Source organism: Harpia harpyja, chromosome 14 (genome assembly GCF_026419915.1).
Source record: "Harpia harpyja isolate bHarHar1 chromosome 14, bHarHar1 primary haplotype, whole genome shotgun sequence".
Taxonomy (NCBI): Eukaryota; Metazoa; Chordata; class Aves; order Accipitriformes; family Accipitridae; genus Harpia; species Harpia harpyja.
In genome coordinates, this window is record NC_068953.1 from 13195503 (window position 1) to 13216903 (window position 21401).

Below are 21401 nucleotides of genomic sequence, written 5' to 3' on the forward strand. Positions count from 1 at the left end.
TCTCTTCTGGCTTTTCTGTTGGAGGTTTCAGGTGCCTCTCGTGAGCTACTTATGGAGATATCCCAGCCAGGACTGGAGAAGAGGATGAACAGTTGTGGAAAAGGAAAAGATGAAGTCCTTTAGCCAGGTTGGGACAGAGTGGTGGCTGCTGTCACAGATTATTTGCAGTACTTGCAAATGCTGGGGGGATGGGTCAGCACTCAGACCAAGAATCACGAAGGACCAGATGGTAATGCATCTCTCCAGAAGAGCTGGGGTGCCTCAGGAGAGAAGAGACTAACAGCTCAGTCACATCCAGAAACAGCCCCCTTTGCACATCAGTGACTGTCCTTGCACACTGCCATGTCCTTGCCAAGTCCTGGGTGCAAAAATCAGTGTCACCTCTCACTTTTGTAGAGGAATCCTGCTAAGGATTGGTATGCTTACATTTGGTATCTTCACTATACTTTTTTCCCCCTATTTATATATGTAGTTATCATGGTGAATGCTGACTTCCAGATTCCTAATAGAGATGGCAATGTATGTAGATCTGAGTCTTGGCTCTGCAAGCAATGCCACCCAGTCTCTACAAGCAGCTGGGCTAGCAGGCACACTTACCTCCTTCATAGAATCATGGAGTCATAGAATCATTTAAGTTGGAAAAGACCTTCAAGATCATCAAGTCCAACTTTCAACCATGCCCACTAAACCATGTCCTGAAGTGCCTTGTCTATGTGGTTTTTGAATATCTCCAGGGATGGTGACTCCACCACTTCCCTGGGCAGCCTGTTCCAATGCCTGACAACCCTTTCAGTGAAGAAATTTTTCCTAATATCCAATCTAAACCTCCCCTGCCACAACTTGAGGCCATTTCCTCTCGTCCTATCTCCAGCCACCTGACAGAAGAGACCAGCACCCACCTCACTACAACCCCCCTTCAGGTAGTTGTAGAGAGCGATAAGGTCTCCCCTCAGCCTCCTCTTCTCCAGACTAAACAGCCCCAGATCCCTCAGCCGCTCCTCATAAGACTTGTGCTCCAGGCCCCTCACCAACTTGGTTCCCTTCTCTGGACACGCTCCAACACCTCCATGTCTTTCCTGTAGTGAGGGGCCCAAAACTGAACACAGTACTTGAGGTGCGGCCTCACCAGTGCCCAGTACAGGGGGACGATCACCTCCCTGCTCCTGCTGGCCACACTATTTCTGATACAGGCCAGGATGCCGTTGGCCTTCTTGGCCACCTGGGCACACTGCTGGCTCATATTCCGCCGGCTGTCAACCAGCACCCCCAGGTCTTTCTCTGCCGGGCAGCTTTCCAGCCACTATTCCCCAAACCTGTAGCGCTGCATGGGGTTGTTGTGACTGAAGTGCAGGACCTGGCACTTGGCCTTGTTGAACCTCATACAATTGGCCTCAGCCCATCGATCCAGCTGGTCCAGATCCCTCTGTAGAGCCTTCCTACCCTCAGGCAGATCAACCCTCCCTCCCAACTTGGTGTCATCCGCAAACTTACTGAGGGTGCACTCAATCCCCTCATCCAGATCACTGATAAAGATATTAAACAGAACTGGCCTCAATACTGAGCCCTGGGGAACACCACTTGTGACCCGCTGCCAACTGGATTTAACTCCATTCACCACAACCCTCTGGGCTCATCCATCCAGCCAGTTTTTTACCCAGCGAAGAGAGTAACTCCCCTCTCAAGTGTCACAAAGCAAGAGCTCTAGTCTGTTCTTGGTTGCACAAGCACAATTTCAGTACAAGTTCCCTTCACAATGGCTTTATGCCTGTGGATCTGTACCAGTTTTCAAGGGTACTGGATATGGGTATGTCTGAGCAGAGATGTCTGCGGCTGAACTAGTCATCCCACCGGAGAGTCATGGGGCAGGTAGGTTATCTTATCCTAAAACAGATGAGTGCAGTACATCTGATGATGGATCACTCTGGTGAGAGTGCCCAGCTCTCCCCCTGGCCTGGAAAAGGGCGCTGTGGTGACTGGGTCGGGTGGAGCTGTTTCTATCACAGGCACCTGAAGTTAAAAGGGATGAGTGGTGCTTTCAGAAGCCTTCTAGTAATATGGGAGATACCTTAGTCTCACTGGCTTCAGGAGTATCAGAAAATAACCCAGCAAGTGTGCAACTGCATTTTCAAGACTGTAACATCTTTTAAAAATATGCACTTAGCTATTTCCATTTTCTTACCCTCTGTAGGGTTGGGTACAAAGTGTACCAAGAACTAGGAAAAGCTCCTGTGCTTCTGTCTCCTTGCCCAAGACCTCTGTGTTTTAGATGTAAATACCACATTCTCTGCTGCTTGCTAACTTCAGTATTGCCCTCTTCTCTGCAAGATTTTATGGGGCTGTCTTGATGCCCTAAGTCAAATAAATTGCTAGACAACTCCTGCCAGAGGTCAAGCCTCCATCTCTGAGATGGCAGCTGCTTCAGAAACATGAGTCAACAGAATTACTGTTTGGGGAAGCCATGGACATCTTGCACCCTCCACTCCTGTTGCCCCAAATCTGATTCACATGGCTGGGAACAACATTTTTATTTAGAACTGCATAAATTCAGTCTCCTTCCCTGAAAGGATTTAGGGCTGTGCTCATGTTACATGGATGAAATGGAGTTTGGGGGGTGGGGGGAGACAAGGAGGAGATGCCTGAACAAAGGAATCATGTTCTGGGGAAGTGTTGTTTTGTCATAAACAATGACCATGTGAAAAGCAGTAGACAAAATGCAATTATATCTGACTGCTGATGCACCAGTGCTTGCCTGATGCATTTAGGATTTCAAGAGATGAGGTAATCCCCAGGGTCCAGGCAACCAACTCACTTTAAAAACACAAGTCCAATAATAAAGTAGGAGTGGACTGAAACCTGTAACTAAAGTGTTTCAAACAGCCACAGAGATTTAGTAATATAGAGAAAGAGGTCAACAAAATAGCAAAAGAAGAACTGCATTAAGTATCTGTTTAACAATAGACTACACACCTGACCTTAAGCATTTTCACCTTTATTGGTAGTTTCTTCCTACATCTGCTTTTATGGTGTTAGATGGCTGAAAAATAATTGCTTTGTTTGTGTCAACACGACACCAATGATCATTATTTGTCAGTATCACTGCTTTCTAACAGCCAACTTAGGGAGTATTTCTAATCTAATGATAATTGAGTGCATTTATATACTATCTTTTTGTGATAGAAGGGATAGAAAAGAGGAATATATGCAGCAAAACATGGGTTGGTACTAATAATTCATAACTTGATCAAATGAGTATGTCTGCAAAAAACAGACAGAGATGCTATGGAGGGGATTTGCAGGTTTGAAGGAAACTTTGCAAATTAATTCTGAGCAGTCAGATAACACAACTTGACAGAACATGACTAATGACAACTTATGCGGTCATAATAATTGAATGATATGTCAATTATCAATAACGACATAACACAGACAACGCTGTATTAACACCAATCACTGCTGAGCTACATGTTGATCAAAGAACCACCTCCTCTTGCTTATTTTGAAACCTGCCTTCCACCAATTTCATGGGCTACTTCTAGATCTTATTCAGGAAAAAGAGGGGATAGTCCAGTCTGTCCACCTTCCTTTGGCTCAGGGCTTCAGGCACTCCCAATACTATCTCCCTAAACCACACTGTACAGTTTACACTGCACCAGTTTTACATGCTCCTCATTCCATAAGACCCCCCTGAAGACACATTTACCTAGGACAGAGCAAGGTAATTCATCATTTTATTACATTTTTTCTTAGCCAGATTTTGAAGTCTGTGAAAGAGCTATTGTGCAAGGGTAAAAGACAACTCCCTAGCATCTCTGGTTTTTCACAGCTCATGTCTAGGCCTGTGCTGCAGACAGAAATAGACAATAGTCTCAAATTCATTACCTTGCTTTATGAATGGAGGGTGGGGGACAATTCCTGCTAAAAAGCAAACTGCTGAAATGAAGGCAAAAAAGAAATCTGAAACATCCTCCCATGCACACTGACTATTACCACAGAACCTTGCCCTTTGCTGTTTTCCCACTTTGCGTTATGGAGTATGCATGACTGAGAGCAGGTACCAGAGGATGAGGGTGTGCGGCAAGAGTTGGGCTAGGGTGCATGTGCAGGAACGTGGGAGACCAGAGGCTTTTCTTTGGGAAGTCGCTTCCCAGCACCTCTGTGTGTTTGTACTTAACAAGGCAGAACATATATCACAGGACGCAAGTGTTGCTATGGTAACCATCAGAAATAGCACCATGTATATATAAACCAGCACACACTCCACAATGCATTCCCTTTGGTGATAGCAACTGGAGACCCTTCACATTTCTGAAAGTGGCTTTCTCCTTCACACTGTATCACAAATCACCTCCTGGAGCAATGAGAATTAGTTGTTTTTACAAAGTCTTATTCTCTTGCAAGATGCTCTCAGAAAATAGTCACTGCTTTTACAGTAAATCTGAAAGCTAGGCTTTACAGTCCAGAGATAACCCAACTCTTTAATACTCACTGCATCATATTGGGGTATAAAAAAAAGGACAGGGAGGAGGTACTGCAGAGAGTCTCTTCCCTTGGCCATGCTTACTGTCAATGGTAGTGTGAGGCTTCATCACATGAGACGATGCCACACATGCTCAGGAATGGCTCCATCCTTCCACAGGCAGGCCTATGATCACGAGAATACTGTTACAGGACTCAGAGACCAAAATGAATAAGCACAGACCCTACCACTAACACCTGCTCATACGTCTATGAGACCAAGCTATTTCTGAGCAATATTTCTAGCAATTTCTAGCTTGCTGTTGCTTTATGTGGAGAGAGGCAGAATCAGAGCTCTGGAAGCACTGGACAAGTTTTACCCTGTCTCTGGCATGTGCCTTCCCCTAGCTGAGAAATTACGGCAGCCAACTTACCAAAGGTGCCCCACTTGGCAGGCAGTGAGGGCTGCACCACATTCTCACCTCTGTGAAGTGCCTGGACTTCAGCAGTATCACCCTGAGGCTTTTTCAGACCTTACACCATGGTCACACTTGATAGGGAAGAACACGTTTGATCCTTGCAGCCAGCACTAACTGAGCCCTCCCTGAAATCCTTAACCCCCATTGAGCCTCTCCACACACAATCAGGGGGGAGGATTAGAGCACATAAGAGCAAGAGTGCAATTGATTTGTTAACCTTCAGACTCACCTCTGAACACGCTGCCTGTTCCTCTTGTATTGCTGGGCCCTATGAGGTTCCCCATCATCTTACTTGGGCTCGGTTATACTAAGTAGCTCTGTCATCTACAAACAGCGTCACTTCTCTGCTCCCACCTTAGCCACTAAGCAATTAAGAACATGGTGGCACCACTCTGCCTTTTGCTGCACTAAAAACTGTGCATCTATTCCTATCCTCTGTGGATGTGTCTCCACAATTTGCAATGTGATTTCACCAGTATAGACATAGAAGCAGCACTGGTCTAGCTATATAGATACTGGCAATGCTGAGTCAAGTCAGTACAAGCATCAGAGGGGGCTTTACACCTCTATTAGCACCCAGGTTCTTGGCAGGGCCACCACTGGCCCCATACTAAAGCTGTGCTGTAGCAACTTTACTGCTCTCAGGATTTGTATATACCCACATCTGCTGCAGTCCCTCCTCCAAATGAGAACCTAGCCCTCTTCCACTAGAAGCTGAGCAAAAATAGGCTGTTCTATGACCCTTTCACTGGTCAAGGTACATGGAAGGCAGATGCAAGTGCAGAAAGGGAACAGAAAACAAAAGACAAAAGAGGGCTGGTCTGAAATCTTCACAGCACTTCCAGGAAATCAGCAAACATCTGTTTTTAAGACAATTTTTCAAATTAGTACAATATGTTTTGCATGTTCTTTTAGCACAGACATGCTTTAATGTTGATGATAGTAAAGGAAACGTGCCTAAGACTATTCCTGGGCTAATTTGTTCACAATTGCCCCTTTCTACACTATTGACCTGGTTTATGCTCAAAAATATGATGGGTGATATATGAGATGTCTATTGTGAATGATCTTTGGCCTATCCTCACTCCTGAACTGCCAAGGGGAGAGCCAGACCTCTTCATCCAACACCAGAAGCAGAATCTATGCTGACGAGGAGACAGGACAGACAGCTGAGGTCCAGTCCCACAAATGTCTCCTGGTACTGTTTAACTGACAAGTACAGACATTGCCTCAGGATGATGGCAGAGAGGAAGGAAAAATTCAGGTACAAAGAAAAATACAAGAAGAGTAAATGGGGACTGAATGAGTGAATAGAGCATGATGAGGGTCTAATGAGAGGCTGGTAGTACCCAGGAGAAACAGAAGGTCAGTGGACTCAGCAGTCCATGGTCAGACAGGAGAGGGCAATCAAGGGAGAGACGACGGCAGGATATTGCCTCTTCTGAAGAGATGCATTGAAACCATTTCTGCAATGGCAACTGCTAGTTTGGGTCTCTCTCTGGCCTCTTTTTTCTTTTGATCAAATACGACAACAGAAAAACAGGCATCACATGGATCCACTGTATTTATACAGAATATGACACAATTTAAGGCTTAGGAAGGCATCTGAGTTTGTCTTCATCTCTTCTCCAACCAATCCAGTGTTTCATCCTTTGCTTGAACCCCACAGTCCAGAGTTGAGATCTGGACCTCAGCCCAAAAGCAGCCATTAGTGGTATGGGAAACTGCTGGGATTTACCAGGCCGGAGAGCAAACGAGCATGAACTACAGAAAATCTGGACTGACCTGACCTCCCCAAAATTTTAAAGACAATGTTGGAACTTATCAAATTTCACTTCATAAGATGCAAAGGTAGGTAGTGATGAGCAGGTGAAATGCACAGCAAAGGACAATTGCTTGATTAATCTCAAGAAATGGAGGAAAATAAACTTTATTTTCAAGAGAACTCCATTACATTTGTGTTTTAACCCAAAATATGTCCTGAGACAGAGGTTTCCAGAGCAGCTGTACAACAAAACTGGGACTGCAGTAGTTACAAAGGTATTGAAAGCCCAACAGAAACTTAATTCCATCTCAGATCAATATTTGGATTACTTGCTGGTCTGTAAGTGGATTTGCAATTGGAAAAACTTGGGAATGGCTGTTGTGACATGAAATGGGAAGGAAAACAGCTGTCTGAAATCCAATACCTTTCTCCATCTGAGTATTTGTCCAAAAATCATGAAGGAGAACTGGAGGTAGAGTGGGTATTTCTCCTTTTGTATACATCTAGGAAGGAAAAGATACTGTGGCTGGAAGGAAAAATTAGTCTCTTTACTGGAGCAGAGGCTCAGTGCCAAATGCGTATATGTGCCTTGAATGGACAATATATCTCATACAGGACAATATATCTCTCTTGCTTGTAGCTAGGACTAGTTGTGAAGTGCACAGAAAAAGGCTCCATTGTATTTACGATGCAATAAGAAGGGCTCTGCCAGTGTCTGAATCACATACAGTTTTGCTCTAGCTCACTGTTATTCAATTTAGTACATGAACCTGACTCAGTGAAGCAACAACCTATGAAAATGGAAAGATGCTCATGAATTAAATTAACTTGATCGCAAAGAGATGGAAGTGACATTTTGGCTAATGGATGAAGACTACAATTAAATTTGAAATATCTAATGTCTGAACTTTTCCCTGCATCAGTTCATTCAGACATACCTCTGTAAATATGTAAACAAATTTCACTGTTTCTTTGCTATTAGGCTGATACACATAATTTGGTGATTGTGATGGTCACTGTCTTAGCAAAAAGCTTTCAAGTAGGCCCAGAGAGGGAAAAGAAGCAGACACAGTTTATGCTGCAAGGGCACACTGCTGCCTCATGTTCAGCTTGTTGTGCACCAGGACTCCCAAATCCTTTTCCTGCAAAGCTGCTTTCCAGGCAGTTGGTCCCCAGAGCATACTGGTGCATGGGGTTATTCCTCTACAGGTGCAGGACTCGACTTTTTTTTTTATCGGATATCGTGAAGTTCCTGCCAGACCAATTCTCCAGCCTGTCCACATCCCTCTGAATGGCAGGACACCCATCTAGTCTATCAATCACTTCTCAACACTTTTACATTATCTGCAAACTTGCTGAGGGTGCACTCTGTCCCATCATCTAGGTCATTAACGAAGGTGTTTAACAGTATAAGACCCAGTACCAACCCCTGGGGTATACCACTAGTAAATGGCCTCCAGCTGGACTTCATGCTGATGATAAACCATTATTGAGCTTAGAGGAGGTGATTCCTGAATATCAGTGAGCTCTCCTGGACCCCTCTTATTTCCAGGACCATAGCCCACAGGATTCTTCCAAGCAGATCCCTGAAATGGCCAGAGTCTGCTCTCCTGAAATCCAGGCTTGTGACCTTCCTTTTTGCTTTGTTCCCTTCTCTCAGGATCCTAAACTCCATCATCTCATGGCCACTGTAGCCAAGGCTGCTCCTGACCTACACATCATCGACCAGTTTTCCTTGTTTGTGTGCAACAGGTCCAGCAGAGAACCTCCCCTCATCAGTTCCTCAATCACCTGTGCCAGGACTTTGTCATCAATGCCCTCCAGAAACCTTCTGGATTGCCTGTGCCCTGCTGTGTTAGCCCACCAGCAGATAGGGTGGTTGAAATCCCACCATGAGGAACATGGCCTGTGAAAGTGAGGCTTCCAGGACACTCCAGTTGTCTGAATGCAGCCTCATCTACTTCTTCTTCCTGATCAGGTGGTCTGTAGCAGAAACCCACCACAACCTCAGCCAGATTGATCCGCCAACTGATCCTGACCCATAAGCTCTCAGCTGGCTCCTCACCCGTTCCCATTCCTGCTGCTCTACATGCATGGCAGCACTCAGTCACATGAGCTATCCCAGCACATCTCTGGGATCCCGATGAGACTGTAGTCCTATGACTGCACACGGATCTGTAATTCCTCCTGTTTGTTCCCCATGCCGTGTGTGAGATGCTGAAGCTGCCCTTGGTGCAGTTGGATGTGACCCCTACCGAGGCAAACAGGAATGTGTGCGAAGACTGGCTCTCCACATGGATACCCCCAAGCTTCATCTATCAAAACATTATAGACTCAGTTGGTTATCTCTGCTTCCTATAGTGTGCCCAGAGAGAAGAACAGAATATCCTTCAGCAGAGACCCTTGCTACCTAGGACTGGAGGTGAGATTAATCATTCTTTCAGTGCCCACAGCTATTCACAGGAAACCAGATTTCAACAGGTACATCATATAAATCGGGTTTATTCTGTTCTCACCTTGCCTAATGTTTGTATGATCTCCCACAAATTCCCATATTGCTATTACCTATTTTCATTCAGTTAAGCAGCAGATACTACAATGTGAAGTGCCTACAAAATCAGGACAGCAGGAAAGACAGGAAATAAGACATAACAGCCATGCCAAGACCCACCCATAAATTTATTAAACACCCTCTTAAAAACATTTAGGGCTTTGCCACCACAACTCTGGGGAGGCTGTGGTGGACCTTCACTGCTCAGCCAGCCAAAGAATGTTCCACTTCCAGTTCATACCTGCTGTTTTCATTGCAAGAATGTCTCCTACCTGAAGCAGCTTTTTCTCTTTGTTATTAGTCCTGAGTACATGACCTTGCACTGTTCTATTAAATTTCATCCCATTACGACAACTCCAGACCTACAGGCTGCTCCAGTGCTCCTGTATCACATTTCGATCTTCTTCTCTATCAACGACACCTCTCTTAATAATGTGTCAGTGCAAAGCCATTAACACATACTCATTTTTTTAAGACAAGGTCATGCCTAAAGTAAGACTGGCCCCATGACTGTTCCTCAGGAGTTCTGCTAGCAACATTCAACTTCGGCAGCTTCCCTAGCACATTCCTGTGTGGCACTGTCTCTGCAGCTCTACTACAGTCCACATCAATTAGAGCTGCTGTATTTCCTCTAAAACTTCGGTTACCTTCACAGTGCAAAGTATCAAACAGACCTCATCCATCTTTAGCAAATTCTTATTACATTTGATACGTTTACCTACAATTGTTTACTTAGTTCGTCCTTCAAAGTCTGTTCTGAAACTTCGCATACTGTTGAGTTTAGACTAATTCATTTGCTCCAATAATTTCCCACTGTTTTAAATACAGATGCTAAAGAATCTGTTAATTGCTAGTCAGATGGCACCCTCTGATTTGACAGATTCATTACAAAGACTTGCAATGGACTTGCAGTTTCTTCTGCCAGAGTTTTAATATTCTAGGATACAGATTATCTGGCCCTCTGAGTTGAGCACATCATGCTCTTTGATCTGATTTTCCTCCTATTTTTAATAAATGTTGTTTTCAAGAAAAGTTTGCTTGTGTGGGAGTTTCAAACAGCCAGCCCTCAAGGACAGCACGTCTTTCAACCTTGGAAGAGAGCCAGCACTGAGACTTTCACAGCCAAAATATTCCAGGAAGGGACCAGGGAATCACAATGAGCAACTTGGGAAGATGCTGTGACTGGAAGGGCACAGCCCTGTCTGCTGCGCCTGCTGGGATTCATCTTCCAACACAGCTGCACAACGAGAGATGAGAGATTATTCAACTATATGTGGGGATTTTTACACAAGGTGGAAAGATCTTCATCACAGGAAGCTTCCGTCCAATGTCAGCTGCAGAGGGCAGAGCCCTGCTGCACTCTCAGACCATCTCCTAGCTGTGGTACCTAGCTGCTTCCTACCTTCCAGGCTACAGAACTTGCCACAAGTAACAAACTGGTAGCTAGCTCTATCTCCACTTTAAAATTGAACACTACTCTTTCAAATGAATGGAAGGCTATGGAGAGGAAGGTGGTGCCTGTGTCTGCGTGAAACTTTGCGTGTGTGCAACACCAAGATCCTACAGCCCTGTGTTCCCCCACCATCCTGTCCTAGAATAACGTCCTAGTTTGGACAACTTCTCCATCAATCCAGCCCCACAGAGACAGCTGGGGAGGTGGGCAACACAGAGGAACCAACAGAAGGCCCAAGAGGTGATGGCCATTCACCCTGGAGAGCCCCAAGAGGCACTGCTGCAGCGCTGAGATGCTGGCATCACACGACAGTATGATTTAGTTGGGATCTGCACAGATCATGCTTCTGTCAGGGTGTCACACTGCTGCAGCTGCTGGGCACCCCTCCCATCTTTCTGAGAAACCCAAGAGAGAGAACAGACTTTAAATAAATGTTCAGCCCAACTGCCAAATCTCCTCCTGCTTGAATGTGCCTTTTGTGCAACGCCTAGGACCTCCAGGTTTCTGCACTTAAACTGCTAGAGACACTCCTTGTAAGAATGCCAATGCCGTGCTCTTCCCACCTGCCTCTCAGAAAAGTGCTTGTGTGAACCTATGGGAAGTGCTTTTCATTCCCTGCCAGAGCTGTTTATTCCCTTTCAAATGAGATAGCACAAGCCTTTGTGAAATGAGCTACTTTCCATCAGCCAAATACTCAAATGTAACTCCATTTCACATCTTGAAAAAAAAGAACGTTTGTTTGCTTGGGGCAAAAGGAATATACAGCATTTGAAAACTCTTGAAAAGGAAATTTGTTTTCTGATTTAATGACCTGCAGAGTATCCCACAGCTTGTGACTTGACAGAACCTGCATTTCTCCCAACCTTATCAATGAGAATACAAAAAACTATTAAAATTTTTCTTATAACCTGAAAGAAATATTAAGGTGAGGGGGGATGAGCTACTAATATGTGCATTTGTTTCCATTTGAATTTTTTCTGATGTTTTTTGTGGATTTTCAGAGTGCCAAAGCAGTGGGATTGCGTATTTGAAAAAACCTACTATAAAAGAAACTTCTGGTTCTTCTCTTTTTCTCAATTTCTTTCTCATGGAAATGAAGACCAGTTGAACCGTTGTTAACAGCCGTTTGGGTGTGACCTAACCAGAGACCAAACCTTTGCAGGCTACTGCCTGCTGGGGACCAGCATAGAGCTATAGCCCATGTAGAGCACAATAAAGCTGGCCAAGAGGTTTCTGGCACATCTTTTCTTGGGCAGAAGAAGTCAATTTGTCAAAGCTGAAACCTACATGCCAAGGGCTGGCTTCTGTAACTTCCTTTTTTTCTGTTTCCTGTTTCTTTTCTTTAAGACATTCTGGAATAATCAAACACTCTGCACTGATATTTGCAGCATAAAAAAAAAAAAAATCTTGCTGTTTTCTCCCCCAAAAAACTTTTTTGCTAAGAAGTGGAAGTTAATGAGGGCAAAAATAAAGATTCAAAAAATAAAAATGAAAAAGCACCAAAATACAAGAAACACTGACTGGTGCAGAAGAGGGAAACTGGTTATGTAGGAGCTGTGATTCCTGGAGATGTTTCATGTACCTGACTCCCATTCATGGGACTTAAACACTTTCAGGAGTGGGGTCAGTCCACAGCCATGCACCTTCCTCAGGTTCCCTGGCATGCCTCAGCCCTCCTAGCCCATTGGTACAGACATGATTGATGCCACCCTGCCTGAATACAGACTTTAAAACTGCTCTCGCAGCTTCAATATCCACTCTTTCTGCTGCTTCTATCTTGTAATGATCAATCAACGTGTTAACCAGGTATGGTGTAGCAGCTTCACAGCCCCTGTGATCAGTTCTATCAGGAAACATGCTGCTGAGGGTCACCAAAAGAATAAGCATTGATTTGACCTGCTCTGTAAGCTGCATTACAGCTACCACCAAGCATTTGTGCAGCCTTTTCCTTAAATCTTCTCCTACAGACCATGAACAACATGGTTACAAAAAGGGCTTACCTAAAAGACAGGTCTAAATACTCCTGGCAACAAAAAGGGTCTTGAGAAAATTGTGATTTTGTGATAATACAAAAATCTAAATCTATGTAAAACTTTCTTCAGTCTTTCAAGATGTTGTTTCATTGTTGTCCTACCTCCACAGCAGACCCCTTTCCACCAGTCATTACTAACACTTCAAACTACATTTGACACATGATGTTGGAAGCTCAATCCCAAGGGTTAGATGGTGTACCAATGTTCTGTGCCCTTATTACAGCCAGAAAAATCTGGTTTAAAACCCTCCAAACCTATGAATTGTTTCTAAGGAGACCCAGAGGCTGAACCTGATATCAAATGGATTTTTGTGGAGCTCAAAGATCAGCCTCAGTTCTCTAATGCCAACAATTTAGAAAAGAGCAGCTGCTGGGCTTGCGCTGGGGTTTGTGTCTGCAGCCCTCAAGTAACAAGTTCTTCAGACAACTGCACTTTTGCCATAGGAGGTTCCTATTTTGCAGTTGGATCACCTGAATTTGTAGAGAATAATTTTATCCGTGTATTTCATTCTCTCATCATCTGTGTCATCAAATAGTACCGGTGTGGGTACTGTGATGGCAAGGGGTAGGATCTCAGCAAAGCTGAAGGTAAAAGATAGGTACAACGCTGATAAGAGAGGGGCAGGCAGCTGCAGTGGTCAGGCTCTGCCAGTGTGAGAGTGATTTTCTTTCCATGGGAATGAATGATTGGGTGGCTTTCTGTTGTTCTCTCTTATAAGATTAGTAATTCGTGAAAATCTCCATTTTCAGAGTGAGTTGAAAAACTTTCAAGTTCCCAGGGGAGACATGGATGTTGTTTTTTTAATTTTGCTTCCTACGATGTCAGAAGGCAACACTGGCTGGTCAATACAATTAAGAAGGAATTGGTCCCAGGACAGCAGCCCTTCCCAACACAACAGTGGTCCTGCTTCTGTAATCCAATAAGGACTTCCCAACTGTTTCAATATCCCTTAACAAGCAGTTCCCACAAACCTAATTCCTCAACTTGTTATTGCTCAAACTACTTGACTATCATTATTTCTGGTTCCAATCAAGGACCAGTAATGAAGTACATGCATAAGAGCAACTTGGAGATCATATCAAGAGTTTGTCTTGGAGAACGTGTGTATGAGTTGATATCAGACAGCAAATTCAGTGGATGGAAGAGGAGGTCTACTCCATGTGAGCTGAGTTGTTCAGTGGACAGCAAAATAGAGAAGTGAACCTAACAGTTGCTTTTTGTCTGCTCAAAAGTAAATGGGAAGCCTGACTATAACTGTCCAGTGGGTAGGATACAGCCTCCAAATGAGTTTAATTAACCTGGGTAAAATTACCCTGACTGCCTCTTGAGATCTGCTCTGTCCTCTCTTTTGTTATTAATGCAATGATTCACAAATCCTAGGACACTTTTGTAAATTGAGTTGTCTGTGTCATTCCAGATCCTGTGCAGCTGATCTACAACACTCCTGAAACCGTCTGCAAGGTATTTGTTATCAAAAGCCTTGCAGGAAAGATCTTGCCAAATAAACTACCATGTGGCAAATATTTGCTATGATCCACCTATGACTGAAATGACAGGAGAATCCTTTGCGGGACTCTTACCCACTGACTCCTGCTGTGATGAGTTTGGATACTGATTTTACCAGTAGTTGGAGAGGTCAGAGTTTCAGCCTTGTGAAAATAGTTTCTCCAACCTTATAAAAAATAGTTTGTCCAGAGGGTGATTTAATTTCAGGTGGATGTCTGCTGACCATAGAAGAGTTTTGTTTTGACTAGGGGAGTCTTGTCTGTCAATGTAGGAGACACATATCTACCCCCCACACTGCTCTCCCTCTTTCTCATTTTACATGAAGCTCCAGCCCTTGGAAGGAGATGGGAAAACAAAGTGAGATACAGAGACATGTTCTGGAGCTGAGCAGCTTGGCCAATCTGAGTGACAATTAAGTTCCATTGCTTTGTTGTTACTCCAAGTGCCTGACTGAGACACCAAATACAGAAGCTGGAAAGAAATGGTACTGCCTGCCTCAAACACCTGCTGGTGTTTCCAAGTTTGTCCCAAAAGTGAAGTGCCACCAAGACATTACTCCAGCTCCTAGTGGGGCCCTCACTACCTGCACTGCTCAGAAGGTCTATGACCGTAAAAACAAAGGAAGAAAGAGTTCTGATCTCAGTGTTGAATCAGTCTTGCCTATATTGCTTTATTCCAAAGCACAACACAGAACTAGAATATATACATGTATAAAGTTTTATCAGTTTTGAGACTACATCAGAGAAGATCCCAGATGACTGACTGACCCTGAGGAGGCCCAACACTGGCACCAGGCAACCTGTCCTAATGGCCAATGCTGTGACTGCTGAGTTTGCCCCATGCAGTTTGCATCAAAACCTGCTAGCGGCCAGATGAATTAAGCTCCTCTCTAAGCTCACAGGGTAAACTGTCTGCTCTGTGCCACCAGAGATAGTCACACTTGGCAAGTGTTGCTGGAAAACCAGTTAGCCCAACCATCAAAATCATTCTTTCATATAAATCTAATTTCTGCAGCTCTTCTGATTTAACCTTCAGTGTTAAATCAGAAGATACCCCTTACTGATTGCTCTGTCCACCAGAGAAGATGTGAATGGATGAAATAAAATACTTCAGACCCACAGCACTCATCTGCTAGCACTGAAGCAACAGACATGGAAGCTGACATTGCTAACGGATCCTTTACAGGATCTAACCATCATTGTAGAAAAGAACCCTCTGCTTTGCATCACTGACTGCAATGTCTCAAAAAGCTGCATACTTTTTTCTTCACCATCTCAAAGGCAGATGCCAGTATTGCAGCCATCTGTATTAAAAGCTCTTGAAAAGCTCAGCATTGTACCTTAGAGGAAGCTTTCAAAAAAAGCAAAAATTAAGATCAAAATATCAATGGCATTTAATTTAAATGCAAAATCAGGCCTGTAGTCTCAGATCAGGACACAAAGCTTTGTCTTAATCTAATTTTATCCAAACAATTCAGTGATAATAAACATTTATAAAATCCACATCAAGGAAATCAGAGGGGTTCCCAAGACCTGTAATGAGAGCTGGCATCACTGACTCTGCATATTAGCAAACCCAAGCACTCACTGAGTAAGTGGCTCCAGAGAGCACTTGACAGAGCTCCCTTCACACCCGAAAAGGCTCTGAAACATTTTGCCGAGTTGTCATAAGACCTTCAAACATTTACCAGTTTTGGGATGCATAAAGGAATCGGTGCCACTGCCTCTGCCTTTCCTAAGGTGGTGTGCATGTTCTCATTGCTCATTTAAATACATGGTAAATTTTGAGAGGTAGTAAGAGAACTGGTCTAACAGCTCTTAAGAACAAAGCTCTTTATTTATTCATGAAGCAAATAAAAGCACAGGAAAGTGTAGCACAACCTTCCCTCAGAGGACTCCCTAGAACTACACACCCTACAGAAGGCTCAAAGAGCAAGAAAACCAAAATGACAATGCCCAATAAAAGTAATAGATAGCAGCAAGAAGGTGGCTGCTTTGGACACGCAGATGACACCTTGTCCCATCTCCCACCACATAAGAACAACAGACTGCCCTTGCTAAGGTGATCAGCATGAGGTAACCTGGGAGAATGGCAGGACTGCTTCCAAAGGCACCGTACCTGAAGGATGACCCAGTGACCCTCCTTCGCAGCCAGATCTAGAGCTTGTTCAGCAACTACCTCTTGACCTTGTCCAAGGGAAACATTGTGGAAATTCCTGTTGTTAAATGTATAACCAAGTTTCTTCCCTAAAAGAAAAAAAAGAGCAACGTTCAGCACTTTTACCTGGAACAGCACGCAGCACAGCTGAGCTCACACAGCAGCAGTGAGGCAGAGTTCAGTCTTATCAAAAACCCTCACAGAAGAGCTATCGCACTTCTTATAATAGTTATCTTGTCTCTCGCACACTCCTTGCCAAAGCACTGAAAACAGCAGTGACTTCTTCCAAACTACTTTTAATTACAGAGCAGCATCAACACAAAGGTACATTATCACAAAGTGCCTCTTGTTTAAAGAACAGTATTCCCCTGCAACCTTGTGTAAAAACATATTTTACAGTGATAGGAAATTAAAATAATTTCCTGCTGATTAAATAGGATTTGAACAAGACATCGTTCGGTGGGGAAATGCACCCTGCGATGCATGCTAGAAGCAGCAGTAATCTTAGGAACCTATTCAGTTTTGAGAGGGCAGCTGAAATGAAATCTGTGTGAGCTTTCTGTGGCCTCAACCAAGGCCTCCCAGATTTCTTGGATCTAGAGATCAGCCAGCCCTGCAGATTTCTCCTGGATCATCATGGGCTTTGGCAGGTGTGGAGTTGCCTCTGGGTGCACCACCGTTGTAGGAAGCATCCCATGTGTGTGAAGGCCCACGGTCGGTGGACTGCAGAAAAGCCCACGGGAAGGGGTGCTCCAGGAGCCACTGCAGACCATCTCCTACAGTCCCTTCGACATCCCTGTCTGCACAGTGCAAGGTGTGAATCCCAAACCCCATGTAATTTACTATCCTGCTCCGGAGGAAGGATGGCATCTATTTAGTGTTTCTTCATTTAGTCTGTGATACTCCTTCGGACTCCCCCGAGTTCTCTGTAGCACCCCAGTTCCTCAGACTCTTTAACTGATCATGGCTAAAGATCTCCTGTTTATTTTTCTGAATCTGTCTGTCATCCAAAGATGGAGGACTCCAGTTGCTTCTCGTCTCACAGGAGAAGCAACTGCCTGGAGCAAGCTATCTCTGCTGTGTGCTCCTCAGAAGATGAGCACCAATTTGTGCTGCCAGAGGGAAGCAGCCCAACAAACATCCACACTGGCTCCCCGCATCATAGTAGGATGCATTTGGCTCAGCCAGGGAGTCAATACACATGTCCCCATGCACTGATCCCTTGGGATTGCCTACACTTATCTCTGCATGCAGATTTGCCTTCACGCAGATGGTGCACCCTTAATTCCTGATTTCTGCTAAAAGCAGACAATTTTTATAGTAAAACAAGGAAAAGATTTGTCTTGCAAGACTTAGGATTCAGCTCTTGGTACAAGATTGGAAACAGATGCCATAAGTAAAACAAACATCCAAACTCTTCCAGTTGCTCGAGCTCTCTGCTTAGCCTTACTACAGCAACCCCCTGGGATACTGCTCTCCCCATATTTGAGAGTTTCCAGTTTTCTTTCTCACCATCTCTGGTGGATGACAACTTTGAGAGCTGCTAATCTCTCCTCTGCTTTCAAGACCCATCCTCTCAAGAAGGGATGGGGCCAATTTACAGAAGGCAGGCCGCTACGCCAAACCAGGTGATTAATAATAAAATTAGTATCAGTTGTTATTTCCACTTCAAGGATAGGAACAGGACTGCAGAAGGGTACACAGTGAGCTGGTGCTGGCTGCCTCACCAAAGACGATGCCAGCCTTCCTCCTTCCTTGCTGGCTTGTAGAGGAGAGGGGGCGGTGCAGTCAGGCTGCCCCAGGGAGGTGGGGAAGCTTTCCAAGCCCAACAGTGTTTGCTGCAGGGTCCTCCCCATGTTGCCAAGGAAAGGTCCCATGGGTGGGCGGCATCTGGAAGAAGCTATCTGCCATTCACAAGAATTATCTAGCCAGACTTGCACTTTAATAAAACCTAATGAAGGGCAGAGAAAATACTGAATAATGAATCCAATCCAAACCCCAGTGAGGCAGACTTTAAGGCCAGTGCAGCTGCACTGAAGCAATGGTTTTACTTCGTTAGATTTTTTTCACTTTTACTTGCTGTAACTTTTCTGGCTGACTAACCCCAGGTGTTCAACTACCCTCATCTTTACAATTCCAATTAAACCATTCATGGTTGGATTTTAGTGCTTCATTTCCCATACGAGAAAAGAACACAGTGAGCACAGGATCACTGACGTGGCTCCAAATGGAAGCCAGGCACATGATAGGACCTTCCTTAGGGGGCAACCCCTTCAATTCACAATAATGAGACCTGGTATCAGGGCAGAAAGAGCATGAAGCACAATGCAAAGCCCAGGAACACCCCACAATGGAGCACCGCCATCTGGCCTCTGGCTCAGGCTGCACTGGGCTTTAACATCTCTGAAAGCTGCTTGTGGGAATGTGAGTGAAGACTGACTCAAACATTGTTTTGGGATGACCCAGAAGGTGCATCATAGAGAGGAAAAGAAATCCACAGGTCAGCTTTCTTCCACCACTCGCCTGGATGATGGCTTAGTTCAGTGTTACTGGTTTCTCTGCTGGGGCTGCCAGCCCTGCTGATGTTTAGTCTAGAGGCCTGCCTGCTAAAAACCAGCCAGCAGCAGTACTAGGGTAGTCTGATATGTAATTAATACAGTTTAAATATACTATACTCCACATCGCTGGGAGCATCTGGGCTTGACCACAAGTCATGGTCTTGGGGATATGTCGAGCGCATTGCTGGAGAAAGAGAAAAGACATCTGATGAGCAGAATGGCAATCAGGAGCAGCCCTAAAGCAGTACCCAAAGGCATCTGACTCCTCTGCTCCAGAGGGATGGAGCCCCTCCACTGTAACAGTCTTGAAAGAAGTGACCGCAGTTACCTCTGTTCAACAGTCAGAAGTGACCCCATTTCCAGACCTACTGTAATTGCCACAGTCAGGCTGAAAATGGCAATCCTTCCACAGTGGATTTGAGACCCAGAGCAAATTCTGCACATTGGCAGCTTTAGAGCACAGGCACTGACTACAGCAGTCAGTGCACAACGGAAATCACTGCCTTCTCAAATAAGGCACCTTAGTGAAGCCCCTTTGGTTTTGAAGCCAGCTGACAGCACTACATCTGACCATCCACACTAAAATCAACTCAGGAAGGATGGGATTAAAAACTGGAAACTCTGCCACTAACCAGCAGACTGTTATAGAGAGCTGTCACTTATTTTTAGCTATCATAGAATCACAGAATACCAGGCTGGAAGGGACCTCAAGGATCATCCGGTCCAACCTTTCCTGGCAAAAAGCAACCCATCTGACAGCATATTAGACATCTCTGACGTAAATTATAGGTTGTGTACAAGACCAGCTCAGAAATTGTTGTAGTGTGAACCACACTGGGAATCCAGGCAATGCAGGAAAGAGACAACTTTAATTTAAACTTTAGATGAAAATCCAAAATCCTTTAATAAAAAAAAAGGAGAAAAAAACCAAAACAAAAAAACCTAATCACATCCTCTCACAATTATCTATTTTTAACAGATTACTCCATTATCTACAAAGAGATGAGGAAAAAAAAAAACAGAACAAGAATGTCATGCCAAGATAATTATGCAGAAGATAAAAAGCAATGCTGTGGTATGGATAGAGACATGATTTATTTACCTTGTTTCTCCACATCCTTCAGTGGGTCGACTCCTGGGGACAGGATAAAAAACACTGGGGTTGCAGGTCCTGATTCCTCAAAGGTTGTTGCGAAATCCAGGGATCTCCCTACCACATATTTACTGCCAAGCTTTTCTTCTACAAAATCTCTGCCAGAAAGAAAAAAGTTTTGCCTGTCTACTATTGATCAGAAAAGACAGATTCCCCTGCAAATAATCACTTAATTAGTTTTGATTTTGCTGATTCAAACAAATTAGAAACTAAATGAAAAAAATGGGCATGAAATAATTTTAGACAGGATCTGCAGGCTAGGCTTCTGGAGTTATCACTCAATAGCAATGTTTAGCACTTTTTACAGGAGTAAAAGGACACACGGCACACCAATATCTGACAAATGAAAGGAAATAAGAAGGGAAAACAGTGGGACCTACCAGCCCAACGCTGTATTCAGAATTTCAATACAAGTACTGGCTTGATTCTAACAAAGGTTTCTCAGAAGAGAAGAAATAAGTTAATGTACAGAAAACTGCCGTGTACTTTGTAATCCATACAGCCTTTGAGAGGAAACAGCATTCCTTTAGATTTATCACCAAAAGTCACAAAAGGTCTAAATGATTTACAAAATTGCTTTGTTCTGGAAAGATAAAAGGGAAGAGCTCTAAGAATATCTAGTGCATGTAGCTTAGCCTCTGCGTGAGAGTCACAAGGAAAAATACAACTGAGAGAACAGGAAAAAATTCAGCTCCACAGCAGCTGCCTGAACAGAATACAGGGCATGAAGAATGTCCAGGCTGAATTTCCCCAGCATGAGCTTCCAAAATCACTGCTTTAGAAAAAGAGGATACAGTGAATATTGATTCAAAGGTAGGAATGTTATATTCAAACCCCAGGAATAAGCAGTTACTCTTCTAGCATAGAGGCATGACTCAGGCCTTTTGAAAACCTCAGTACCACAGGTAAGAAAAACATCGGCCAGTTTTCACCCAGTAGGTGCTACCAGAATAAGGCAGCCAAATTCTTTCTGAGAGAGCTGAGAATCTCCTTCAAGGACTAGTGAAAGGCAGTTGGAATAGAAAAGCCTAAAGGATTGCAAAAGAAAAAGCTTCCACTTTGGTGCCTCTTTCAAGTAGATTTTTCTGTTCTGGGTCAAGATTTGCTAAAGAGCTGCTGGAAAGCTTCAGTCCACAAAGTTTAAAGAAGTCCATCAGATAGGAGGTCACAACATTCTTGGTTTATATCAAGTCTCAGCTCTATGAAATGATGCCTTGGAGATTCAGAAACACAACTAATGTGACTTGGAGACTTTGAAATGGACCACACATGGAGGAAAGGAAGGCCTGCC

The 21401-nt window shown here is 44.1% G+C and overlaps 1 protein-coding gene across 1 annotated transcript in view; it reads right to left on the bottom strand.

Moving 5' to 3' along the window:
- DNAH9 (dynein axonemal heavy chain 9) overlaps window positions 1-21401 on the bottom strand; it is a 210216-nt gene that overhangs the window by 27351 nt on the left and 161464 nt on the right. The window contains exons 61-62 of the mRNA XM_052808369.1: window positions 20060-20208; window positions 16361-16488 (exon numbers count right to left, since the gene is read on the bottom strand). Of these exons, the coding sequence (XP_052664329.1) occupies window positions 16361-16488; window positions 20060-20208 (277 nt within the window). The remainder of the gene's footprint in view (window positions 1-16360; window positions 16489-20059; window positions 20209-21401) is intronic.